Source organism: Agrilus planipennis, unplaced genomic scaffold (genome assembly GCF_000699045.2).
Source record: "Agrilus planipennis isolate EAB-ADULT unplaced genomic scaffold, Apla_2.0 scaffold25, whole genome shotgun sequence".
NCBI lineage: Eukaryota > Metazoa > Arthropoda > Insecta > Coleoptera > Buprestidae > Agrilus > Agrilus planipennis.
The window spans coordinates 397,699-419,572 of NW_020439112.1; the positions used below are offsets into that span (position 1 = coordinate 397,699).

The 21,874-nt window shown below is 31.3% G+C and overlaps 2 protein-coding genes across 2 annotated transcripts in view; one reads left to right on the forward strand and one right to left on the reverse strand.

The window, feature by feature from the left end:
- Positions 1 to 21,868, forward strand: part of LOC108738083 (transient receptor potential cation channel trpm) — a 35,078-nt gene extending 13,210 nt beyond the window's left edge. The window contains 19 exon segments of the mRNA XM_025977572.1: positions 8,039 to 8,201; positions 9,914 to 10,142; positions 10,673 to 10,832; positions 12,820 to 12,956; positions 13,314 to 13,470; positions 13,655 to 13,808; positions 14,508 to 14,953; positions 15,075 to 15,258; positions 15,471 to 15,660; positions 15,838 to 16,049; positions 16,166 to 16,321; positions 17,043 to 17,228; positions 17,303 to 17,651; positions 17,716 to 17,861; positions 17,954 to 18,478; positions 18,547 to 18,904; positions 19,791 to 19,973; positions 20,038 to 20,373; positions 20,433 to 21,868. Of these exon segments, the coding sequence (XP_025833357.1) occupies positions 8,039 to 8,201; positions 9,914 to 10,142; positions 10,673 to 10,832; positions 12,820 to 12,956; positions 13,314 to 13,470; positions 13,655 to 13,808; positions 14,508 to 14,953; positions 15,075 to 15,258; positions 15,471 to 15,660; positions 15,838 to 16,049; positions 16,166 to 16,321; positions 17,043 to 17,228; positions 17,303 to 17,651; positions 17,716 to 17,861; positions 17,954 to 18,478; positions 18,547 to 18,904; positions 19,791 to 19,973; positions 20,038 to 20,373; positions 20,433 to 20,914 (4,753 nt within the window). The 3' untranslated portion in view covers positions 20,915 to 21,868.
- On the reverse strand, positions 11,584 to 12,654 carry LOC108739294. Its single transcript, XM_018473140.1, has one exon. It carries the CDS (start codon positions 12,461 to 12,463, stop codon positions 11,687 to 11,689), a length of 777 nt encoding a protein of 258 aa, XP_018328642.1. The 5' UTR covers positions 12,464 to 12,654; the 3' UTR covers positions 11,584 to 11,686.
- Positions 21,869 to 21,874: the final 6 nt, after the last annotated feature.

Genomic DNA, 21,874 nt, shown 5'->3' on the forward strand with positions numbered 1-21,874 from the left:
ATTCGAGTTTTCTCACATAACTTTTTTATCTAAGTACTAAAGTAGCCCTTAAGGATGTTTGGGAGGTATGTCAAAATGCTACGAAACAAGTAAAAATTTAGAATTCCTAATTCAATTCTAAAACTCCGGTAAAAATTGCAAATCGATTCACTAACCTTTAAAAAGTTATTGAAATTTTAAAAGATTGTAATTTTACACGTCATTTTATGGAGATTCGTTAACCGAACAGATTAAATTTATTTTTATTAACAGAAAAAAAGCTACGAGAAATTTCAAACTTTTATAATAAGTAACTTGAACTCTGGAGAATCACTTTAGCGTAAGGTTATTCAAATTCACTAAATGGTTATCGAGGAAAAAATGAAAAATTAGCTGAAAATCTCGTTTTTACTTGATAATATAAATGATAATATTTATAATTGTCTGAAATAAATGCAATTTTAAAGTTTTAATTGTTATTTAAACATATTAAAAAGTTTTACGCTCATTATTAATAGAGACTGAAACTAAATATTTTTTTGTTTCGAAGTTGAAATCAAGGCATACTCACTGGCAAAAGTCAGTTAAAAATTTTCCATATTAATCGTTATTTCTTATTTTATTCAAAGTTTTTGGTCAAATTCCAAATTTTCTCTCAAACTGTATACTTTTTTTTTACAATTAGTATAGATAGTATTTATTTACCTCATGATATGCTGCAAAACCTAATTAATCACGAATTTCTAATTTTATGCACTCTTGTCTCCGATTGTACCTCCCAAACATCCTNGGTCCTCCATCCCCATATTAATTCAAATTCAAAATTTAATAAAGGCAAGGATAGTTACGATCAAAAATGACTCACTCACTCATTTTGAAATTGCAAAATTAACATGTTGTTCAGTGGATTTACACTTGAATTACCTTAATTAATCAATTATTACATATAAATACTGTTGGAACAGCAAATATTTTTATATTTTCTTGAACCAGTAGCTGAAAAATCGACACCACACACAATTTGTTAAAATACATTGTAGTTATTTAATGAGCGGCTTATTTACTTTATCGGACGTGGAAATTGAACATCCATGCGGAAACTAATGCTTTTTGCAAATATAGCTGTAAGTACTACGTAAAACAGTTACTATAGATTTGTATATTGGCTGTTTGAACTTTAGAGGGAACTGACATATAGGTACATTATATTTAAATTACTGATAAATTGGTGTAGTTATTTGCTGAATACGTACGTTTCATTTCACTGTACAAAACAGTTTACAAAGTTTATAGCGCCTGAGTGAGTAAATAGGAATTTATTGAGTATATTTGTAGATTCCATTATGTTAAAATGAATATTCACTTTATTAGAAAATACGACAAATGGCGCGGTAAACGCCACCTGTAGTACGATGCTACATTTTAGGATTACGTATGCTCCAACAAGGTCCATTTAAATGTATGGATATTTACATTAATGTATTGAAATTAAACCCATAAAAATTCTTCTTGTAGATTGTCAGTAGTAGTATTTTCAATCGAAATTTTGAAATATAAAGTAAACTTGTTCTTTCACTCTAATTTGGAATTTATATCTCATCATCACAAGGTCTTCAACCACAAAACCTCTCATGTCTGAGAAAATGTGTTTCTAATCTTTGTAATGCCTCCTCTTTTTCAGCATTTTTTCTATATTTCATTCAGAAAAATATTTCTAGAAAGTAGTACTCTAATTAGTAATAATGTTAATTAATGGTAGGTAAAGGTGAATTTTGTCTACACTGAAATCTTAGAGATTATGTATATATCTAAATTAAGGAGAAGATAAATACATTTCTATAAAGTTTGACAATATAAACACGTAAAAAAATTAAATTTCTTTGTTCAATTAAAAAATTAATTGAAATTAATCGCACTTATTTTAACACAATNCCTCCTCTTTTTCAGCATTTTTTCTATATTTCATTCAGAAAAATATTTCTAGAAAGTAGTACTCTAATTAGTAATAATGTTAATTAATGGTAGGTAAAGGTGAATTTGACTATAATTTCTTCATTTTCTCTAGAAATTGTTTTTATCCCTAAATTTGCTACTATTTGTATTAAAAATTTGTACGATTGCAGAAATTTGTCATATAGCGTATACACAATATTTTTAACAGCCTCCTACTTTCGAATTTCAAAAGAATTTCTAAATTAACCGATCTCGAGCACAATAGTGATTGCTTTTTATTATAAACGATCTGACTTTGCCTTATTCTTTGTTTTAAGTATGTCTATCATACCAAAACAGTTGCGGAGACGGGTATCGGAAAATTATTTATAGATGTGTGGGCGAAAAAGCTTTGTTGAATGATTTTCCCGAATAATGGTTAAATTTCTATTTTTATTACCGCCCTGATCACAAAGCCAAGGTTCATGAGCCAGCGTCAATGAATTTCGTATAGAATAAACTACATAATGTTAAAATTTCTGTTTTGAAAGTGTTGAATACGAACTACGGTATACAGGGTAGCAGGAAATTGCTCATATTTCTCTAGGAAGAAGAAAACATCATTAATTTGGAATGATTCAACCTCTATCACTTGTAGGTAAGAAATGCACCGTTTTCTAGAAAATCTACTTCTGTCACAAAAATCCGAATTTTACGAGTTCCTTCTCCAGACAGAAATACTAGCAATTTCCGGTCACCCTGTATATGTATAGATACGGCTTAGATTCCATGGGTAGATAGTGATTTCCCCAATTCTTAACTGGTTAATACAAATTAAATCAACTCTAATATCAACACTACTCGAAAAAGTACACCAGTTTTACATTTTATGAACATCAATTAAAACAAGCATTTCATTTTTGAAATAAATAAAATAATAATTTGTTTAATTCATACGTAGTTTGCATTTTCTATTTCAAATACATCACAAAGATTATTTTTGTATATTTCAATAAAAAAATACGTAATTAGTGTAAAGGATTCTTTGATGCAGAATCCTTGTTGTAAGATAAACCATTTTCACTGTGCTATTATCGCATGTATATGTAGATTCGTGGGCTTCTAAATTATTAATTGTGTTAATGTGCGTTATAATAATTTAGAAGTTTCTAACCTTGTAAAAACGGGATAAACAGGAGCGGAAGACTGGAACATTATAGAAATTATTATTAATAGAACTAGAGAATCCCTAATTTCAACAGAACAACAACAAAATTCTAAACTTAATAAGAAGTACCAAAATTTATGTTAAAATTAATCCGAAAACGAAAACTTCCGGCAGTAATTAATAACTGTGAATCCAATGCAGCGAGCTTTGATATAAATATGTTTTATAGAAAAGAATTTTTAATCGTTTAAGATCAAATTACAAACACTTTTTACGAGACAAACTCAAAATGGTTGTAGAACGTTTGGATTTAATATCAAGCATTCCCAAGAACTTCTTAGACAAAAAAAAATATTACAAGTGAAAATACTAAAAAATTGATTCTGCTGTATCCACCTGATCACATGCCTAAGTTCTAAGCGATTCTTATGCAGTTAGAGAAGCTTTTCGTCTTTGTCAGGTAACATTTACAGCGAGCTTTTCGGCGGTGGCTTCGAACGAAAAGAAATTTAGTTTACTTAAAATAGTTAATAATTCAGCTAGGTCCATCATTAAAGAATAGAGACTTGATGCCCTAACGATGATAAAAAGCCAAAAAGACCTTTGCCATGTTTTTGACCTTAACAATATGGTGGATTTACGGATGAAACATAAACAGGCGAATTCGTTATTATTATTAACCTATTGTATTAGATACTTCTTTTATTAATATCAATACTTTAAGTTTTTCGGGATCGATTCCAGGCAAGGCAATGATAGTAGCATCAAACAGTTAGACCTTATTAACTTGAAGTAATCTATAGTCATCATCATCATAAGGTCGTCAGTCCTAAGACTGGTTGGACATGTACCTCCACTCTTTCCTATCCTGAGCTAAACTTCGCATTTCCATAAAACTAGAACAGCCAACATCCTTAACTATTTGCGAACATTAATCTGATCTAGGTCTACCTCTACCCCTCTTTACTCCTGTTTCTGCCTCTAATATGTCTTTGACTAGACCTTTATGCCTGAGAAGGTGTCCTACCAACCTATCTCGCCTATTTTTTATTGACTTCCATAGAGTCCTCTGTTCTCCTATTCTTTCCAACACCTCTTCATTTCTAACCTTTTCTACCCACGTTATCCTCATCATCCGCCTATAACACCACATTTCGAACGCTTCTAACCTTTTCTTTTCCGCCGCGCCCACTGTCCATATTTCGCACCCGTACAACGCCGTACTCCAAACATACACCTTTAACAACCTTTTTCGAATTTCTGAATTAACCGTTCGCGAGCATAGAAGTGACTTCTTTTATTAAAGGCGACACGACCCTGCGCTATCCTCTGCTTTATATCCCTACTACACCTTCCGTCCTGACTTATCTGACTTCCTAGGTATCTAAAATCAGCCACTTCTTCTAATTTTTCGTCTCCTATCTTTATATTCGCTCTTTCCCTACTTTTTCTTCCCTTGCATACCAGTATTTTAGTTTTACTTTTATTTATTTTCTATAGTGATATGAAATTAAGTTGATTCAACATTAATGTTTGATAATAATTTTTTTTATAAATGCATATTTTTGGACGTGTGTATAAAAACTTTAGTTGAAAAAAAATGTTGCGCCCCCCTCCCCCAAAACGGAATACTTCTCTAAAGGCCTGATAATAACTATTAGATATTTGTAAGAAAAACCTTGCCCATGGATGTTTTAGGCATCTAATAAGTTTTTAATGAAAATACAATTCGTGTGTCAGAGAAAATTATATTAAATTCACATCTCTAGTTTCTACAGGTGTCTCCAATTTAATGCTTGTTTATTCGCCTCAGTTACTCTATTCTTTGAATATTTATGCTTGTTTGAATCCGAACAACTACACCCCGCTCTTGACATTTAATATTTGCATATCTATTTGATAGGGGTGCCCTTGCCTCAAGATTCAAATAAGTAATTTATTAAAGCGTGCAAGATGGAAAAAGTACACACTTTTAAATATGTATAATACATATTAGCATATTAAAAGGGTGAATTTTCTTAATTATGGCAGACTGATGAATATTTAAATGAAATGAATCTATTACAATTTTAATGCAGTCCTTAACGTTTCTTAAAAAAAAAACTCCATCACTATCGCTCCAACACACCCTCCTATAAGATACTCATTTATTGATGATATAAAAAATTAAAAAGGAAAATAAAAACGTCAAAAACTTTACAACAAACTGTCATCTCCAGTATGGTTGCAATATCTAGTTATTTATGTGCATATATTTCCAATGTTCATTTGGTAAATAAATCGTTTACTCTTAAATTGTTGGCGTGTTTATTGTCTCTTGTACAATTACTTATTTATTTACAAAAAACACTTTCGAGACACATCTGTAAAATTTTATTCAATGAAGCTGAAAAATTAGCAATGATATAAAGTAAACTCTAAATATTAAAAATGCGGTGAAAAATAAAAAAGCTTCACCATTTTAAGGGTAGGTACGTGATTTTTGACGGTTTTAAAAATAATTAATTTTTTTTATCTTTAGTACCTAGTGTCATCTTTATCAATTCAAATTTTGTAATGTGACTCGTACAACTTAACATTTTTATATGCATTAATACTAACTGTCGAACCTCGTTAAATGGCTGAATGGTGATAAAAAATGTAAAGGGTTGATAGTTGACTTCATAATTTAATGTTCTCATAATTTATCAACTGAACATAAACTGCGAAGCTTGCAGAAGCTAAACGTTTTTGTCATGTAGACGGATTTTATGCATATCATAAAATTGTCAGATTATAACCTAATTAATCAAAAGTTATATCGATTCGTAAAATATTTCCACCAAAAAGGGAACGTTACTTTTAATTTTCCTTTAATCTCTTCTCGAGAAATATGTCTCTTATCGTATTATTCTGGACTGATTTGATTAAGAGTCGCCTGAAGCTGTAACTCTCAAATGATGTACCAGTATACCAGTACTATCACTTTCTGATTAATTTCGTTACATCTAACAATTTTATGATCTTTTGTACAATTAAATAGAACACTTCTTCGCGCATTTTCAAAGTAATGCTGAAATTGAATAATTTAATTATTATTAGTAGACTTTAACTTTATGATGTTACCTACAATATATATGCTCTCGAAGGAAAATGTACAAGTACAAGTAATTAACACTAAAAAATCACTTTGAATCAATATAATATAATATTACCTAATTAATCAAATTAAAGTAAGTGTACTGAAGTTTACGTCTTATTTTTATTATTTATTTATTTTTAAATTGTAGGTTGTTCTTATTTTCTATTTTTTTTGTACCTATATGCACATGTTTGAAAATGTAACATTTTTAAGAATGCCTTTAGCGACTAGAACGTCATAATTAAAAAAAATTAATTGCAATAATGCCATTTAATACCGTCTGTCAAGTAATAAGAAAGAATAATTATATCCTAATCTCTTATAAACACAAAACATTACAAGCATACATTGTTTAATTAATCGTAACAACTCTTCTTTGATTGGTTTTAATTAAAAGGAAACAGCTGCGCTATTACAATTTCGATGAGAAAATTGGTACTGTAACTACTGTGAAGCATTCCTAAAATAAATTTACTTATTTTTGTGCTTTATGTTGGTCGCTGGTATTGTTTATTCTCGATTTGATTACACAGGTCTGCGAAATTTTTTTTTTTGTAAAGTTTTTTCTTAAATTGTTAATATTTGTCGTAATTGTCTTAAAAGTAATAGAAAACGATATTCATATGGTTTATGTCACGTCACATTAATCCATAAATGCTCAGAGAACACATGTCCATTTGAATCCTTACCACGTAATGAGTGCGACGAAAAAATACTCGATAACCAGTGTTTCTATGTTTTTAACGATGCTCTTTTCGATGATGTTGGTTAAAAATACCTCCGATAATATTAAAGCATGGAAAAATCGAAAATAAACAAAAAAAACGTGATTTTTGAATTGACTTTTTTCTTAAAAAGATTTTTTTGTGTCCTTACGATTTTTGTATATGCTTAAAACCTATATAAAACATGACCTCGATATCTAAACATGAAATAATCACCGTTTGTCAAGTCGAAATGCCTTTACAAACTGTTTGATCAAACCAAGTTTAATGTAAAGTGGTGGAAGCAATACTTTCTTCTTTCAAACTCGTATTGATGACATTTTTCACTCCGACTTCCAATTGCATTCTAATTTGGACAGAAATACCGAATAACAATGATTTTGATTTACCATAAGTCCACTGTCTTAACACTTCAACACATAACCGGCATATTTTATCGTAACCCAGTGTTTATCTTGGTGACAACTTCATTCTGAAGTAAGCTTAATAAGCATTTTTTACAAAGTCTGTTATATTCAATCTTTGCTTAACTATTGTATATTGTCCGCAAATGTAAAAAAATACATTTGAATTGTTTTTACAGAAGCCATAGTTAAAGATAAATGAAACACAATCTTTTATTACACGTTAATATTATATCTCTCTCAATAATGGCGCGCTATAAACTATTTTTTTTTTCAGGCGGTGTAAACGACTATAGTTACTTTCAGACTATCTAAAATAAAGTAAAAGACAATATAATGCTCAGTCAGAGAGTATTAAATAGAAATATAAGCTATAAAATTAATTTTGTGAAAAAACAAATAAATTTGCCGATTCAAAGAGCTATATACATTTACATATATTAATCTACATCAAGAAAAAATGTGACGTGATACGTTAAAACAAAGTTTATATTTGCAAATTATAGACCAACATTTGCATGCTTAAGGTAAATTTATACAAAAAACTTTTTTATCGCAGACCTGCGTTATTATTCATTGCATTTTAGTTAACTGTTACGCGATATCCATAGCAATTAATAACACTTTATGCATTTTGGTAATAGAGGATGTATGTTGGATTGCATATTTCAGTAGTGATCGTTGCCTAATTTATTTTATTTTATTACAGGTGTTGTTGTGGTCGTCTAGCGACATCACATACTGTTTCGTCGGATCAAGATGTACCTACTGTTGGTGAAATATGGCAGCCATCAAAACATACTAGACCCCTACCTACAGACGCTTATGGTACCATAGAATTCCAAGGGGGGCCACATCCTACCAAAGCTCAGGTAAATAATCATAATAATAATGAAGAATTTCTGCCTACCCAATAGCGTATTATTCCTTCATAATTTCAATTATTAGCATATTGTTGTGCAACATTTTCATATTTATTGTGTTTTTGTTTATATGTATTTAAGCAAATGTGAAATTTTTTTGTAAATTTTGTAAACTATAATCATTCTCTGTAAAATTTCTTAAATTTTGGTGTAAACCGCACCAAAATCGGTTTAAAAATTCTTAAATTATCCCCTTTGTAAGTTCTATACAGCAATGAATGAATGTTGAGGCGCCTGGCGCTACTGATTGAATGAACAGATTGTTTACTATTATTTACAACCGCATACCAAACAACACCCACACAAACAGCATGGTTTATTTGACCCAATTTCTGATTGGTTAATAGATGGCGGGAAGAAGTAACATCCAACCAGACGCCTCGAATATCTTTATAACAATTACACGTGATTTCTTGGTTAGTAACCCCTGATGCGTTGTGGAGTATACTTCGTCTGTCAATTTTTAAGTTGCAATTACGTAAATATTGAATTCAATTATTAATTTAATAATTTATCTCAATCGGACAGTAACTCGTAAAAAGACCATTTAAAAATTGGAATAGCAGGTTTTCATACTACACATTTTTAATGATAATACTTGGTTATTTTTATAATTGAAAACACATAACCTTAAATCAAAATTCGATGTTAATTGATATATTAAAATTAAAGTATTAAAGTACAATAACTATTTTTGTTAGTGAGTTATATACGTATATTTAACATAACCAGTAGGACAAAACGTCAAATAAGTACTTTTATAATGAAAATAAAATTTAACCTATAAATTCATGTAGGACATTTTTCTAATTTTTCTCTTATAATGATGTTTCTTTTTGTTTTTGTTGGAACAAATATACAATGATTTTTTTAAAGCCGATTTAAATCAGTTATTTCTTTTAGTGTTGAAGAAAGTTGTGTTTTTACTTGGTGAAAACTAACATAGTTATGAATTAAAGAATTACAAGCCTTGCCAGGTTGTATTCCTTTTAATTTTTCATAAATCGTCCCACTGTGACTTCATTAAGCATTCATACAAGCAAAACATGTATTCAAGGAGTCACTTGTAACGTTTAAAACATTCATGAAGTTTTCCCGCATTGGGCTTTTGTAACAGGAACTGATTTTAAAAAACATGTTTCTTTTTTACTTTTGTGGCAACAATTCTGTATCAAAGTTTAATCTACAAAACTCACTCAGCATTGATTGAATCGAAAAAGAGTGAAACATGTTAGATACCCTGTTCTAAAACTGGCCAGTTATATTCAGGAATAGTTTTTTCTTTTTAATCTTAGTTAATATTTAATCTTGTTTGTTTTAATATAAAAATTTAAGTGTCTTTATGATATACGTGTAAGGAAAATTGATTGAAGTTGAATCTTTTTTGTTTGGGTTTAAGTAACTCAAATCCAAATAAAAATTTTAAATTTATTTACATGGAAACCTAATATGAAACTTAACTGTTTATGCTTCTAAAACTATCCACAGGATAAAAGTAACTTTAAAGAAAATTGAAAATAAATAAAATAAAAGATCCGTTTTAATTTAAAAAAAGAGAAAACCATACAATCCTTATTAGTTAATGAATAATATTTACTTATTAATATGTGTACCGATACGTTTTGTAAACAAAGACTTTTAGTTTTAAATATGTACAAAAGTCTATATAATACCTCGTTAAAAAAAAAAANTACGACACCAGGCCTGAGTTGTTATTCCAATTATTTACGAGGGAATGGAATTTAGAACTCCCAAAGCTTCTGATCACAGTTCAGGGTGGCAAAGCTAACTTTGAATTACAAACCAAGCTCAAGAAGGTTCTACGAAAAGGACTGTTAAAAGCTGCCAAAACTACAGGAGCTTGGATCTTTACTGGAGGCACAAACACAGGTAAGATACAAAATCAGAAATTAATTGACTAGCCAATGGTTAAAGTGGGGATATATTGTAACCAGGGATAAACGATGGGGTGTTGTGTTTAAAAAGGATATCATATGAGGACTGTGCTTACATAATCATTAACATTTTAAATTTCACGATCAATTTTAAATCAGTTACGTTTCTAAATATGTAGGTACTGTTAAAAAAGTATAAAAATATAGAGGGTAATAGGTAAGGTCAAAAAAATAACTGGTCGATTACTAACCACCTATATCTCACATCAAATGATGCTAAATCTATCAAAAGATGCTCTCTTTTTTGATGTTCAATTCAGACAAAGAAGTGAATTCGCAATTTATGATACAGAAGCTCAGAGGTGACTGATATAAAAAAAATACCTTTTCTTATATACATCATTCTAATGAATTTAAAACTGCACAATCAAATCCAATACAGGTGTATTGACTATAATGACTATATCCTAAAACAAGAAGAAATGGAAACTGTAAAGTAGAAATTAATTTGGTCTTTATTTTCAGGTGTTACTCGTCAAGTGGGCGATGCCTTACTTACAGAAAGATCTCAACGAAGTGGAAGGGTGGTTTCGTTGGGTATCGCCCCTTGGGGAATAGTTGAAAACAATCATGAACTTATCGGTCTCAATCGCGATGTCCCATTTCACTCTATATCATCACCGAGGTAAATGACCCAAGTTTTAAAGGGATTTCTTTAAAAAATTTTGAAAACAGTTTCTGGAACATGTTAAAATAATTTCGTAGAACATTGCCAATGCAATTCTCAAAAAATTTCTTTTTAGAAACCAACAATTCATGCATTACTCCTCCTTTTAATTAATATCTCATTTACAAATTGTGTTGTAGAAATAGATAAAGTCCTATTGCATATAAATCGGCTACAAACTCTTTTCTCATTCCTGTAGATGAATCCTTAAAATAATTTTCGCTACACTAAGCTAATGAAATGATCTGTTCTCTGTCGTTTCGTTTTATTTTCGAACTATGTAAATCCCTTTTATTACACGAATTTTGTGTTGTGCGTTGAGGATAAAATGTTTTCCTTTTATCCTTATTTTCAGAGCTTGACTGCATATGATCCTCTAATCGGATTAAATTCTGTTTTGTGTCGTCCCTTAAACCTGTCTTTATGTAGTTGATTTACGAAGAACAATAAATAAAATGTTCGCAAAATATTTTGAAATTCATATTGCGTTGTTAAAAAAGTCTAAATACTATTATTTGAACTGAAATTTATGATATTATATTATCAGATTTAACGTCTCAAGCAGCTAATTATCATGACAAAAAATATTTATTCAAATTATTTTGTAGTTGAAAGCATATGAAAAGAGAAGGAAGTTTGTGCTTCATCAATAGCTGATTTTCAGTACCTTTGCGTGTATTTTAACGCATATAATCTTAAACAAATCGAATTGAGTTGACCTGAAGTTTATTTTTGATGTTGTTACAAATTATTGGTTTCTGATTGCGCTTTTCCTTTTTTTATGCAATGAATATTAGTTGGTTGTTAAATGATTATCTTGCAGTCGATGATATTTCGTTTAATAGAGCGCATTCTAAAATATTAAAGTTGCTAATAGTCCATTCGGCTTTTGCACCTTCCGTATAATTTCTACTGAACTCTGCTTCTAATGCCACCAGGACCAGCTGTCCCTTCTTTTCGAGCCATTTTAATGCCAAACTTCGAACAGCAATATCGCAATATTTTTCGTTACCTACTTGCCGGAAATTAACGGATACCGGAACTAATATTTTAATATCGCTCATTTTTAATTGAATTATATCTTTTTGAAGTTTTGACAGTTTATGGGTCATGTCTTCGGTCAGTTTTAATCTAGCTGGTTCGGTCAATAAACCAACGAGCTGTTTGGGATCATCCTCGTGGATTATTTCCGTTATGCGGCACAGTGCCATTAAACTTCCGTATATGAAGGCACCTTCCGAGAAATTCGGATCCCATTTTTTTAAAAGCCTCAATTTCATCTTTACCTTCATCCATCTTAGAAGACGGGGAATGTAAATAAGTTCGGGTGTCTTCTTGGGATGATCTGTGTAATTCTTTGATGGCAAAAAAAGCAGCCCCCTACCGCGTGTTTCAATAGATTTGAGTTTGGCAATGGCCGTTTTGTTAAAAATGCCATTTTGTACGTCCTTTATTTGTTTAATTGGTGACGAGAAAATGTGTGAGTGATCCGTGAGAAACTGTAACGAGTTATTATAACGACGAAGATAAAAACTACACGATAAATTTCGTTTACCAATGAATTTTGATAATGGTACGATAAAATTCATTATACAACCAAAAACTTTCAAAAAAAAGAAATGTGAATGAAACGTTCTAGATTTTTTGGAGGTTTATATTTTCAAATGCTTCCACATGACAGTCAAAACTAAATTTCTAAACCACTGATAATATAGTACTAATACAATTATTGACAAATGAAAATAATGAAAAACTTCCTATCCTATTGTATATACGATTTTCGTCGTAGTGTCATCTATTAATACTTTGGACACAAAAATGCTTTTTAATTTTGTCGTAAGATTCTTTCGTGTTTATTTAATTTACTCATATCTCTATGTATTACTAAATATTAAAATGTCTTCAATGCGCTTACATATTTATAAGTAAACCTTTTTTCTTTAAGGTCTAAATTTGCAGCCCTCAATAGCAGACATGCATATTTTTTATTGGTAGACAATGGAACACAAGGAAAATATGGAGCAGAAATAGTTCTTAGAAGAAAATTAGAAAAATTTATTTCAAACCAAAGGCTTCACCCGTGTAAGTAATTATATACTGTTTACCCAATAAATTAGGTAAAAAATGTTAGAATTAAACGTGCCTTCGTTTGGAGTATATTTCAATGTTCATGCAAGTGAACCATTTATTTACACCCCATTTCAACTCCCGTGGTGTTGACACTAAGTAGAGCTATTAATACATTTCGGCAGTTTCATTAATTACAGTCGTGAAACGGGAATGTATTAGAGAAAATGATTTAATCACTTGTGTCAAATATTCCAAAGTTTCCTGCCAAACATTTATTATCAAAGTAATTATCAGTATACTAAGAATCTATTTGATTGAAAAAAGAAATTCTTCAAATTTTAAAATCTAAAATTACTACTTATTCTCTAGATACTCATAGTAGTACACCAGTGGTTTGTCTAGTCATCGAAGGAGGTACAAATACCATAAGAGCTGTGTTGGAATATGTAACGGACAATCCTCCTGTACCTGTAGTAGTTTGTGACGGGTCAGGTCGAGCTGCTGACCTAATTGCTTTTGTTCACAAGTATGTAAGACATCTAATAAAATATTATCAAACTAATGAGAATATTTTGTGGAACAAAAGATAATTAAAACGCCTTTTAGAAATATGTCTGAATCAATTAAAATCAAATCGTAGTCATTTTTTACTGATAAGACACATTATTTATTAGTATATTGCATTAATTAAAAGGGAAAAATATTTCCAGATACGTCTCTGATTCTGATACCGGAGAGCAGCCAGTTTTGGAAAGTATGAAAGACTATTTAATTAGCACAATCCAAAGAACTTTCGAGGTGGGACTTGAACAAGCTGAACGTTTATATAATGAACTATTACAGTGTACAAGAAAAAGAAATTTGGTAAATATTTATTACCTACTTTTTAAAAGTTTGAAGCAAATCAGTTTATTTAAACATTTATTCATTGGTTTTCAAATTCTCTAAGTCGAAAAGAACTTTGCATTTATAGAACCAATAACTGTCTAATGCACAATGCGATATAATTTATAAAAGTACATTAGCGTGTAGTTCGTTTTCTCGTTGGATGAAGTTGAACTAACTTTTCATCGGACGGACGACGGCAAATTTGTTACAAATATAAATCAAGTTCCCGGTACACAAAACACTCCCTCGAGCCATGAAACTTTCTGGACTTATGTTTACTTGCAATATCACGGTCATAGGTAACATTGGTTTTAGTATATATATATATATATACTTAAGTGCATATAAATGCATCCAGGCGACCGTTTATTCCTTCCCTATCACTTTGTGTGTAAACTCCGCACTGCGGTTCATGAATTGGTCATTAAATTATTAGCTTGTGAACATTATCTTGTTAGGGCAAACATAATTTTATCAACCAACTTGCAAAAACGTTAAATATACAGCAAACTTTTTGAAAGCTATAGAAAATTTTGGTACTTTTACCAAAACTATAAACAGATCAAAAAAAATTAAAAAGGTTTACATTCTCATATACAGATACAAATTGGTATTGAAATCAAAAATTAAATTTATTTCATCGTATCTAATGAAATGATGATTAATTAATTTTAGATAACAGTATTCAGAATATCCGAGAAATCAGAAGGCCAAATGCAAGAACTGGATCAGACAATATTGACCGCTCTATTTAAATCGCAGCATTTAACCCCATCCGAACAGCTCAGTTTAGCTTTAACATGGAATCGAGTTGACATTGCTCAGTCCGAAATATTCGTTTACGGTCAAGAATGGCCCGCTGGTGCCCTCGAAGAGGCCATGATGCAGGCCCTAGAACACGATAGAATAGACTTTGTTAAGTTGCTGTTAGAAAACGGAGTTAGTATGCGTAAATTCTTGACAATACCGAGACTCGAAGAACTTTACAACACCAAACAAGGTCCTAGCAATACTTTAGGTTATATTTTACGGGACGTTAGACCCCATATACCGAGAGGATACGTTTATACCCTTCACGATATAGGTCTAGTTATTAATAAATTAATGGGTGGTGCTTACAGGTACGTACTTACAAATACAATAATTCAGATAATTGAACTGTTTGTTACGTTAAAAAAAAATAACGCACAGTTCATGTTTTTTTTTTTTTTAATTTAATATCTTCAATTATTATACTTTCAGAGCTTTTTACACTCGAAGAAAATTTCGTCCAATATACGCGAAAGTCATGAACAAAACGCCACACATTCACAGAAATTCCACCTCTTTCGTAAGATATTATGGTAATGCAATGAGCCTGTTGGCTGAAGCTCTACCACACAGTCAGAATTTATGCCTGTTTGACTACCCCTTCAATGAACTATTAGTACGTATCAAGTAGAAATTATTTTTTTTCAATAGATCAAAATAAGAAGGAAGATGGTGTACAAATTTTCTTAAATACTCTCCGATTTTCATAATATTTATTTTATTTTATAAAATTCACTTAACCTTCTTGTTTTGGTCCTTTTTAGTTTTAATTTCGCCTCTTCTGCACGTTTTTAATTTTTCTAAATAGTTTTAATTTGTGATATCAAGATTTGGGCTGTGCTAATGAAACGCCAGAAAATGGCGCTCCTCATGTGGCAACACGGAGAAGAAGCTTTGGCAAAGGCTCTAGTCGCTTGTAAATTGTATAAAGCGATGGCCCACGAAGCAGCCGAAGACGACATGGAGACGGAAGTTTATGAAGAATTAAGAAGTTACGCTAAGGAATTCGAAAATATTGGTAACGTATTAATTAGTAGGTATATGCAGGTGCGACTAGTGCATACGTGCTGCAAAACAGCCAAAGAAAAAAGATTTGCAGAACACTCACTTTATTTCAACCCTAGTCGCCCCTTGATATACTTATGAATAGAGTAAAATCGCTAAAAACGTAATTTTTGTCTAATACGTATTGTAGCCTTGGAGCTTTTGGATTTTTGCTACAGAGAAGATGATGATCAAGCGGAGCAACTATTGACCTGTGAACTCCAAAACTGGTCCGGTCAAACCTGTCTTAGTTTGGCAGTGGCAGCGAACCACAGGGCTCTTCTTGCCCACCCATGTTCTCAAGTAATTTTAGCAGATCTGTGGATGGGCGGCCTAAGAACCCGGAAAAATACAAACTTAAAGGTAAGTACTGCACAGAAATTTTTTGTTTGAGTGAATGTCATCATTCATTCGCTTCCGTTATTTATTTTCCATTGCATGTTCCTGTTTTTATTTTTCCCCTTTATTTCGCATTTCAGGTTATATTAAGCCTTCTGTTTCCACCCCACATATTCAATTTAGAATTCAAGTCAAAAGAGGAATTACAACTTATGCCTCAAACCGAAGAGGAACATTTGGAGCTTGAAAATGATGACGATGATAAATCCGAATCGGACAAAATAGCAGATGCTGAGGTACACAACCAGAACTTTCTTTTAATAACCATCTACTAATCTCTATTTCAATTAATAAAGTCGTACTATTACTATCCCCTTTTCTGTTGCACTAATTTCCGAATCTGAAAAGAGCTAGCAAACAAATAATCTTTTTAAAGGACAAAAGGTTTAACTCTCATTACTAATTGAAATAATTTTTTCCCAAAAAAAAATTAATTCTTTTCTTAATTAAATTCACTAAAGTACAGAATTTATATTGTAAATGATTTATCGTCATTATCGTATAATATTCGTGTAGGTAGATGAGTATTATATTATGTACATAGATTTATGGGAATAATTTGTTTAATTAGCTTTGTACTAGTATCAGGGGGTGCTTAATGTAATCTCAAATATGCATATGCTTATTTTTAAAGGAACAACGAAATTTGTTTACTACACATTTTTATTCATATTTTGATTTGCTTTAAATTTAATTTATTATAATTCGTATGCAGTTTTACCATCGCACGTTTTTTTATTTCGTTGTAGCGAAAAGGTATGCGAAGCTTGAGTTTCCGAAACAAGTCAAAACTTCAAAAAGATAAGGTAACAAGAAATGTTTATGTGAATGATTATTTCTGTAAACGAAATGCTGTCGTTCGTGTCCCCCTTGAAGCTTTATGTGTTGTGCTTTGTATTTGTTGTTTGTCTGTTAAATTTCTGTTCTTTCTGTATTGTAATTAATTATTTATTGTAGGCTTTATTGCGTGATACTATTGTCCACGAAAATGGTAAGGTGTTGCCTGAAATTGATACATTTTGCTATTTCGGAATAGATGATAAATATGCTTATCCAGAGAAAACAAGGACGAGACCTCTAAAAGTTCGAAAGAAGTTGTACGAATTTTATACTGCACCGATAACAAAATTTTGGACACACTCTGTAAGCCTTTTTGCAATACTATGAAAACAGTAATTTCTACAGGAATCTTACCTGCATTTTATTTCCCATTACAGATTGCATACATCTTATTCCTGATGATATTTAGTTTCACCGTTCTCGTAAAAATGGAATCATTGCCCTCTTGGCAAGAATTTTTCACAATAGCATTTATATGCGGAATGGGCTGCGAAAAAGTTCGTGAAATATTGTCAACCGAGCCTAGAGGTTTAAGTCAAAAATTAAAAGTATGGAGTTGGAATATGTGGAACCCCTGCGACGCTGCTGCTATTCTAATATTTCTTGCCGGACTGTCATTAAGACTGCATGCAGAAACTTTTAAAATAGGTAGAGTTATATACTGCATAGATATTATCTATTGGTACCTTCGAATTCTCAACATACTGGGTGTCAACAAATATTTGGGTAAACATATACTGAAAAGTTTTCTCATCGAAAGTTTATTATAATCACGATTTTTCTATTTTAGGACCACTCGTAACTATGATGGGTAAAATGGTTAAAAACATGATTTATTTTGTAGTTCTTTTACTAGTTGTACTCATGAGTTTTGGAGTTTGTAGACAGGCCATTTTGTATCCTGACAGTGAACCAAATTGGAAAATAGCTCGAGATGTAAGATATAAATTGGTTTATATTACTTTCAAATCAAAAGTTCTCATTTTCATTTAAATTTATATTGATATTATAATTAATTATTGCCTCAGGTGTTTTTGGAGCCGTATTTTATGTTATACGGTGAAGTGTATGCCGACAAAATAGATCCTCCTTGCGGGGGCGATGACGAACCTCCTTGTCATACAGGTAGATGGATAACGCCCGCTGTCATGAGCATGTACCTCCTCGTCGCAAATATTCTCCTCATCAACCTTCTCATTGCTGTATTTAATAATATATTTATGGAAGTGAACGCAATATCTCATCAAGTGTGGATGTTTCAAAGGTTCACGGTCGTCATGGAATACGAACAGAAGCCCATACTACCCCCGCCGCTTATTCTTTTGTGCCACTTATATTTACTATTCAAGTACTTCAAGAGAAAGCTGAAAGGAATTAGAGAAACCTACGACAATGGACTGAAACTGTTTCTTGAAAAAGAAGAAATGGAAAATCTGTATGATTTTGAGGAAGAATGTGTCGAAGGCTATTTTGCAGAAAAAGAATTGAAACTTATGCAATCCATGGAAGAAAGGGTGAAGGGAACACTGGAGAAAGTGGACAACATTACGCAGGTGATAACCGATAATTAAGATATTAACAAATAGTATGTCTATACAATATAAATATTATTTATTTACAGAAAGTGGAAGACATCAACACGAAAGAAATCAGTCAAACATCAGCCATGCAAAATGTGGAATTTCGACTAAGAAAAGTTGAAGAAACGTCCCAAGACATTTTGTCACATTTAGCCGTCATTCACAGATTTATGGCCACAAGAAGTTCTGAAGAATTGCCACCAATAGACGGAGACGAAAGAGTTAGAAAAATCAGTGAGCGTTCTGATGCGCCTTCAGAAGAATTTATTCAACCAGCCAGAAAAAAACCAATTCGATCGCTTACAGAGTACCGACCTGATCCTTATGATTTCGAAATCACTCTGAACACAATGCAACAAGGGGAACAGCCAGAAATTGCAGACCATATTTCAACGGCTGGTAAGTTTTTAATTTTGTCAGTATTAAAATCAAACGAACCTTTTTTATATATACATATTGGCTGAAATTTATGTGTATATATAAGGATATTGTTGTCTTAAAACATTTTTAATTCTTAACATCAGTCAATGAGTTTTTGAAGCATAAATTATTTGAAAATAAATAAAAAGAAAGACAAATTAGATTACCACTAATTATTTATCTGCCTTGTAAATTTTCTGAAAGTGGTACATATTTTAGGGTGGATTCTGATGAGTCACATTTATCAAGGTGTATAAAAACAATTATTGGGAGGTACCTGGAAGGAAAATCATTATGGAAAAGGACAACATTAATAATATTGGAAATTTTATTTAAATCTAATAATACAAGAAATAACAGATTTTCTGTATAGGATCTTTTTGTATTGTATTTGCTTGATTATTATTACGAAAAAGGTTCAAAATTAATAACTGACCAAAATCGATAATAAACAATTTTAAATTTTTTCTGTTTCTGTACAGTACAGTTCTTTCCTAAATTCTCCCCATTTTTCAATCATTGCTTTTTAACAAGTTATTATATTTTTGCTTTCTTTTGCTAATTCAAAGCTAACGTTATTACTAACAAGTTCGCATGTTAAGTAGAAAGCTCATGATGGTCTTCTTTAATTATAAAATGCAGATTAAGTAAATATGCAATAAATCTTTACAGTACAGTATTTAAAGTAAATATTAAAGTTGTAATAGTCGCATTTGTTCTTCGTTTTCAAAAGTTCTAAAACAAAAGTCTGAACACTTTTTTTTAGATATAATTTATAAACAAGATTAGAAAGTTAAATGCTTCATATCTTCATCTAGAACAGCATTTATATTTAATAACTCTTACACTTAATATATTGTTATAGGCAGTCAAAATTTAAATGAACTTGATAATCGAATTGGTTCTAAACTATCACTTCAAACGGCTGATCAAGCTGAAGAAGATTTGTCAGTGGATGAGGTAGCATCACTCACGATGGAAGCAAATAAACTGCGAAACTTAACACGTAGTAGAAAAGATTCAAGAATAAATTCCGAATATGGAAACGGTAAGACAAATTGTAATTAAATAATAGTTTCCAAAATAATCTAAATATTAATTATTATCTTTAGGCGAAGAGTCATTGTACAGCAGTAAACCAAGTCTAAGTCGTCGTCAAATTTCACAAACACAGTCTGAACCCGATAATACAGAACATGTATCTACAGTGGGTTTTCCAGCCAGAGCTGTTACTGTAGAACGAAGTGTGACATTTGCAGAACCGAAAATTAAAGTAATTCCACCATCTGGACAACAGTCTAATCCACGGTCGATGCTTATAGCGATGCATGCTGAGTACACGAGTATAACAGACGAATTGGAAACGGTCTGTGGACTTCTCAGTCCCCCAATAACTCCCAATTTACTATCACCGCCAAGACCTGGAGATGCCGGACCATCAGGACAAGGTACTATTATATTAACCGATTACAAAATAAAATTGTTGTTATAAATTGACATTTTTCAGCCTCAAGGAAACGTCATGCATCAGAGATGTCGAACCCAGAGATCGCCCTATATATAGAAAAAGAACACCTCCGTGACGCTGAAGAGAGCGACTATATGTTAATGGAAAATTTGATCCAACGGCGCTACGAAGAATACGAGGACATCAACGATGGTAATTTCTTAAAGGTTATCAACGAATCGGTTGATGGTAAATACGGGCTAAGAATGTTACGAAGAGCTAGTGCCGTGGAATATGATCCATCCGTTTGTGCCGACAAAGACAATCAAGAGGGGAATTTGCCCTCTACTTCCGAGAAGAAAGACTTAACTGAAGACATCACTGGCATATCGGATGATATAACGCCACTTCTTAAAGAACCGACATCATCCAAAATTACAAATGCACCACCTCAACTTATTGTTCAAGAACATCCAAGTATCGACGTAATGAAGAAAGGAAGCAATGAAAGTTTGCACATGCCTTCTGAAACCATGTGTTAACATCTTAGTACTTTATTAATTAACTACAGTACGTTGTTAATTAAAAATACCGCCTGGTAAATTGTAACTTAAATAAGTGTAGCATTTTTTTGAAATATTTACTCAAAATAGCAATAATTTCCTTACATACTAAATTTCACTATGAAGTCTGTTTTTTATCAGGCATAGTTTTAAAACTAAATAATGTACAGGGCAATTCTTTTCATTTATTAAAAAAATAATATAAATATTTTACATCAGAATCGTAACTAGCTGTTTAAAAAAAATGTAATAGAGCATTTGATCAATCGCTTCGAAAGTAAAAATGTTCTTGTTTCTAACTCAGGGGCCATAGAGCACTGCCCGTTTGCACCATGATAGATGAAAGGCCGATAAGTATTCTTCTGATAATTAAAATATAAGTATTATACAAAATAAAAGAGAAAAGAAAACCCCTGTACATAAGAAGCAACATTTTAATAGCAATAATTAGTATTGTCTGTCAAGTAGTTGCTTGAAAATTTATTTCCTTTTACTAAACTTGTTATTGGTGACAATACTTATAAAAAAAAGCAAAATTTGTACTATTTAATTAACTGTTATAATATCTTAAATCAGTTACTTGCTTTATGCATTGTGGGATTCTAAAACGTACTTAATAATAAGAGAACACTCCATTTATTCCACTATTTACATTTATATTATAATAGTCTTAAATACCTTATTATGTAGAAAATCGCTCGATAAACAGCATCACAATTGTATAAATGTTCGGTGTTGTGATAACTGTAAAAAATTAATTTTATTCACAGTCTTCTATACATGCAGGGCTTCACAGTAAATATGCTCAACTAAAAGGGATTTCGGATCAGCCATCTATTTTATTCCACAATTAAAAAAAAAAAATTATAGTATTAGATATGATTAATAACTTAGAAAGTTTTGAACAAAAATTTTATATTTTAATTAATCTGTAGGCTC

Coding starts and splice junctions, on each gene's coding strand:
- LOC108739294 (XM_018473140.1), bottom strand. CDS start 12,463: ATGAATTTTATCGTACCATTATCAAAATTCATTGGTAAACGAAATTTA.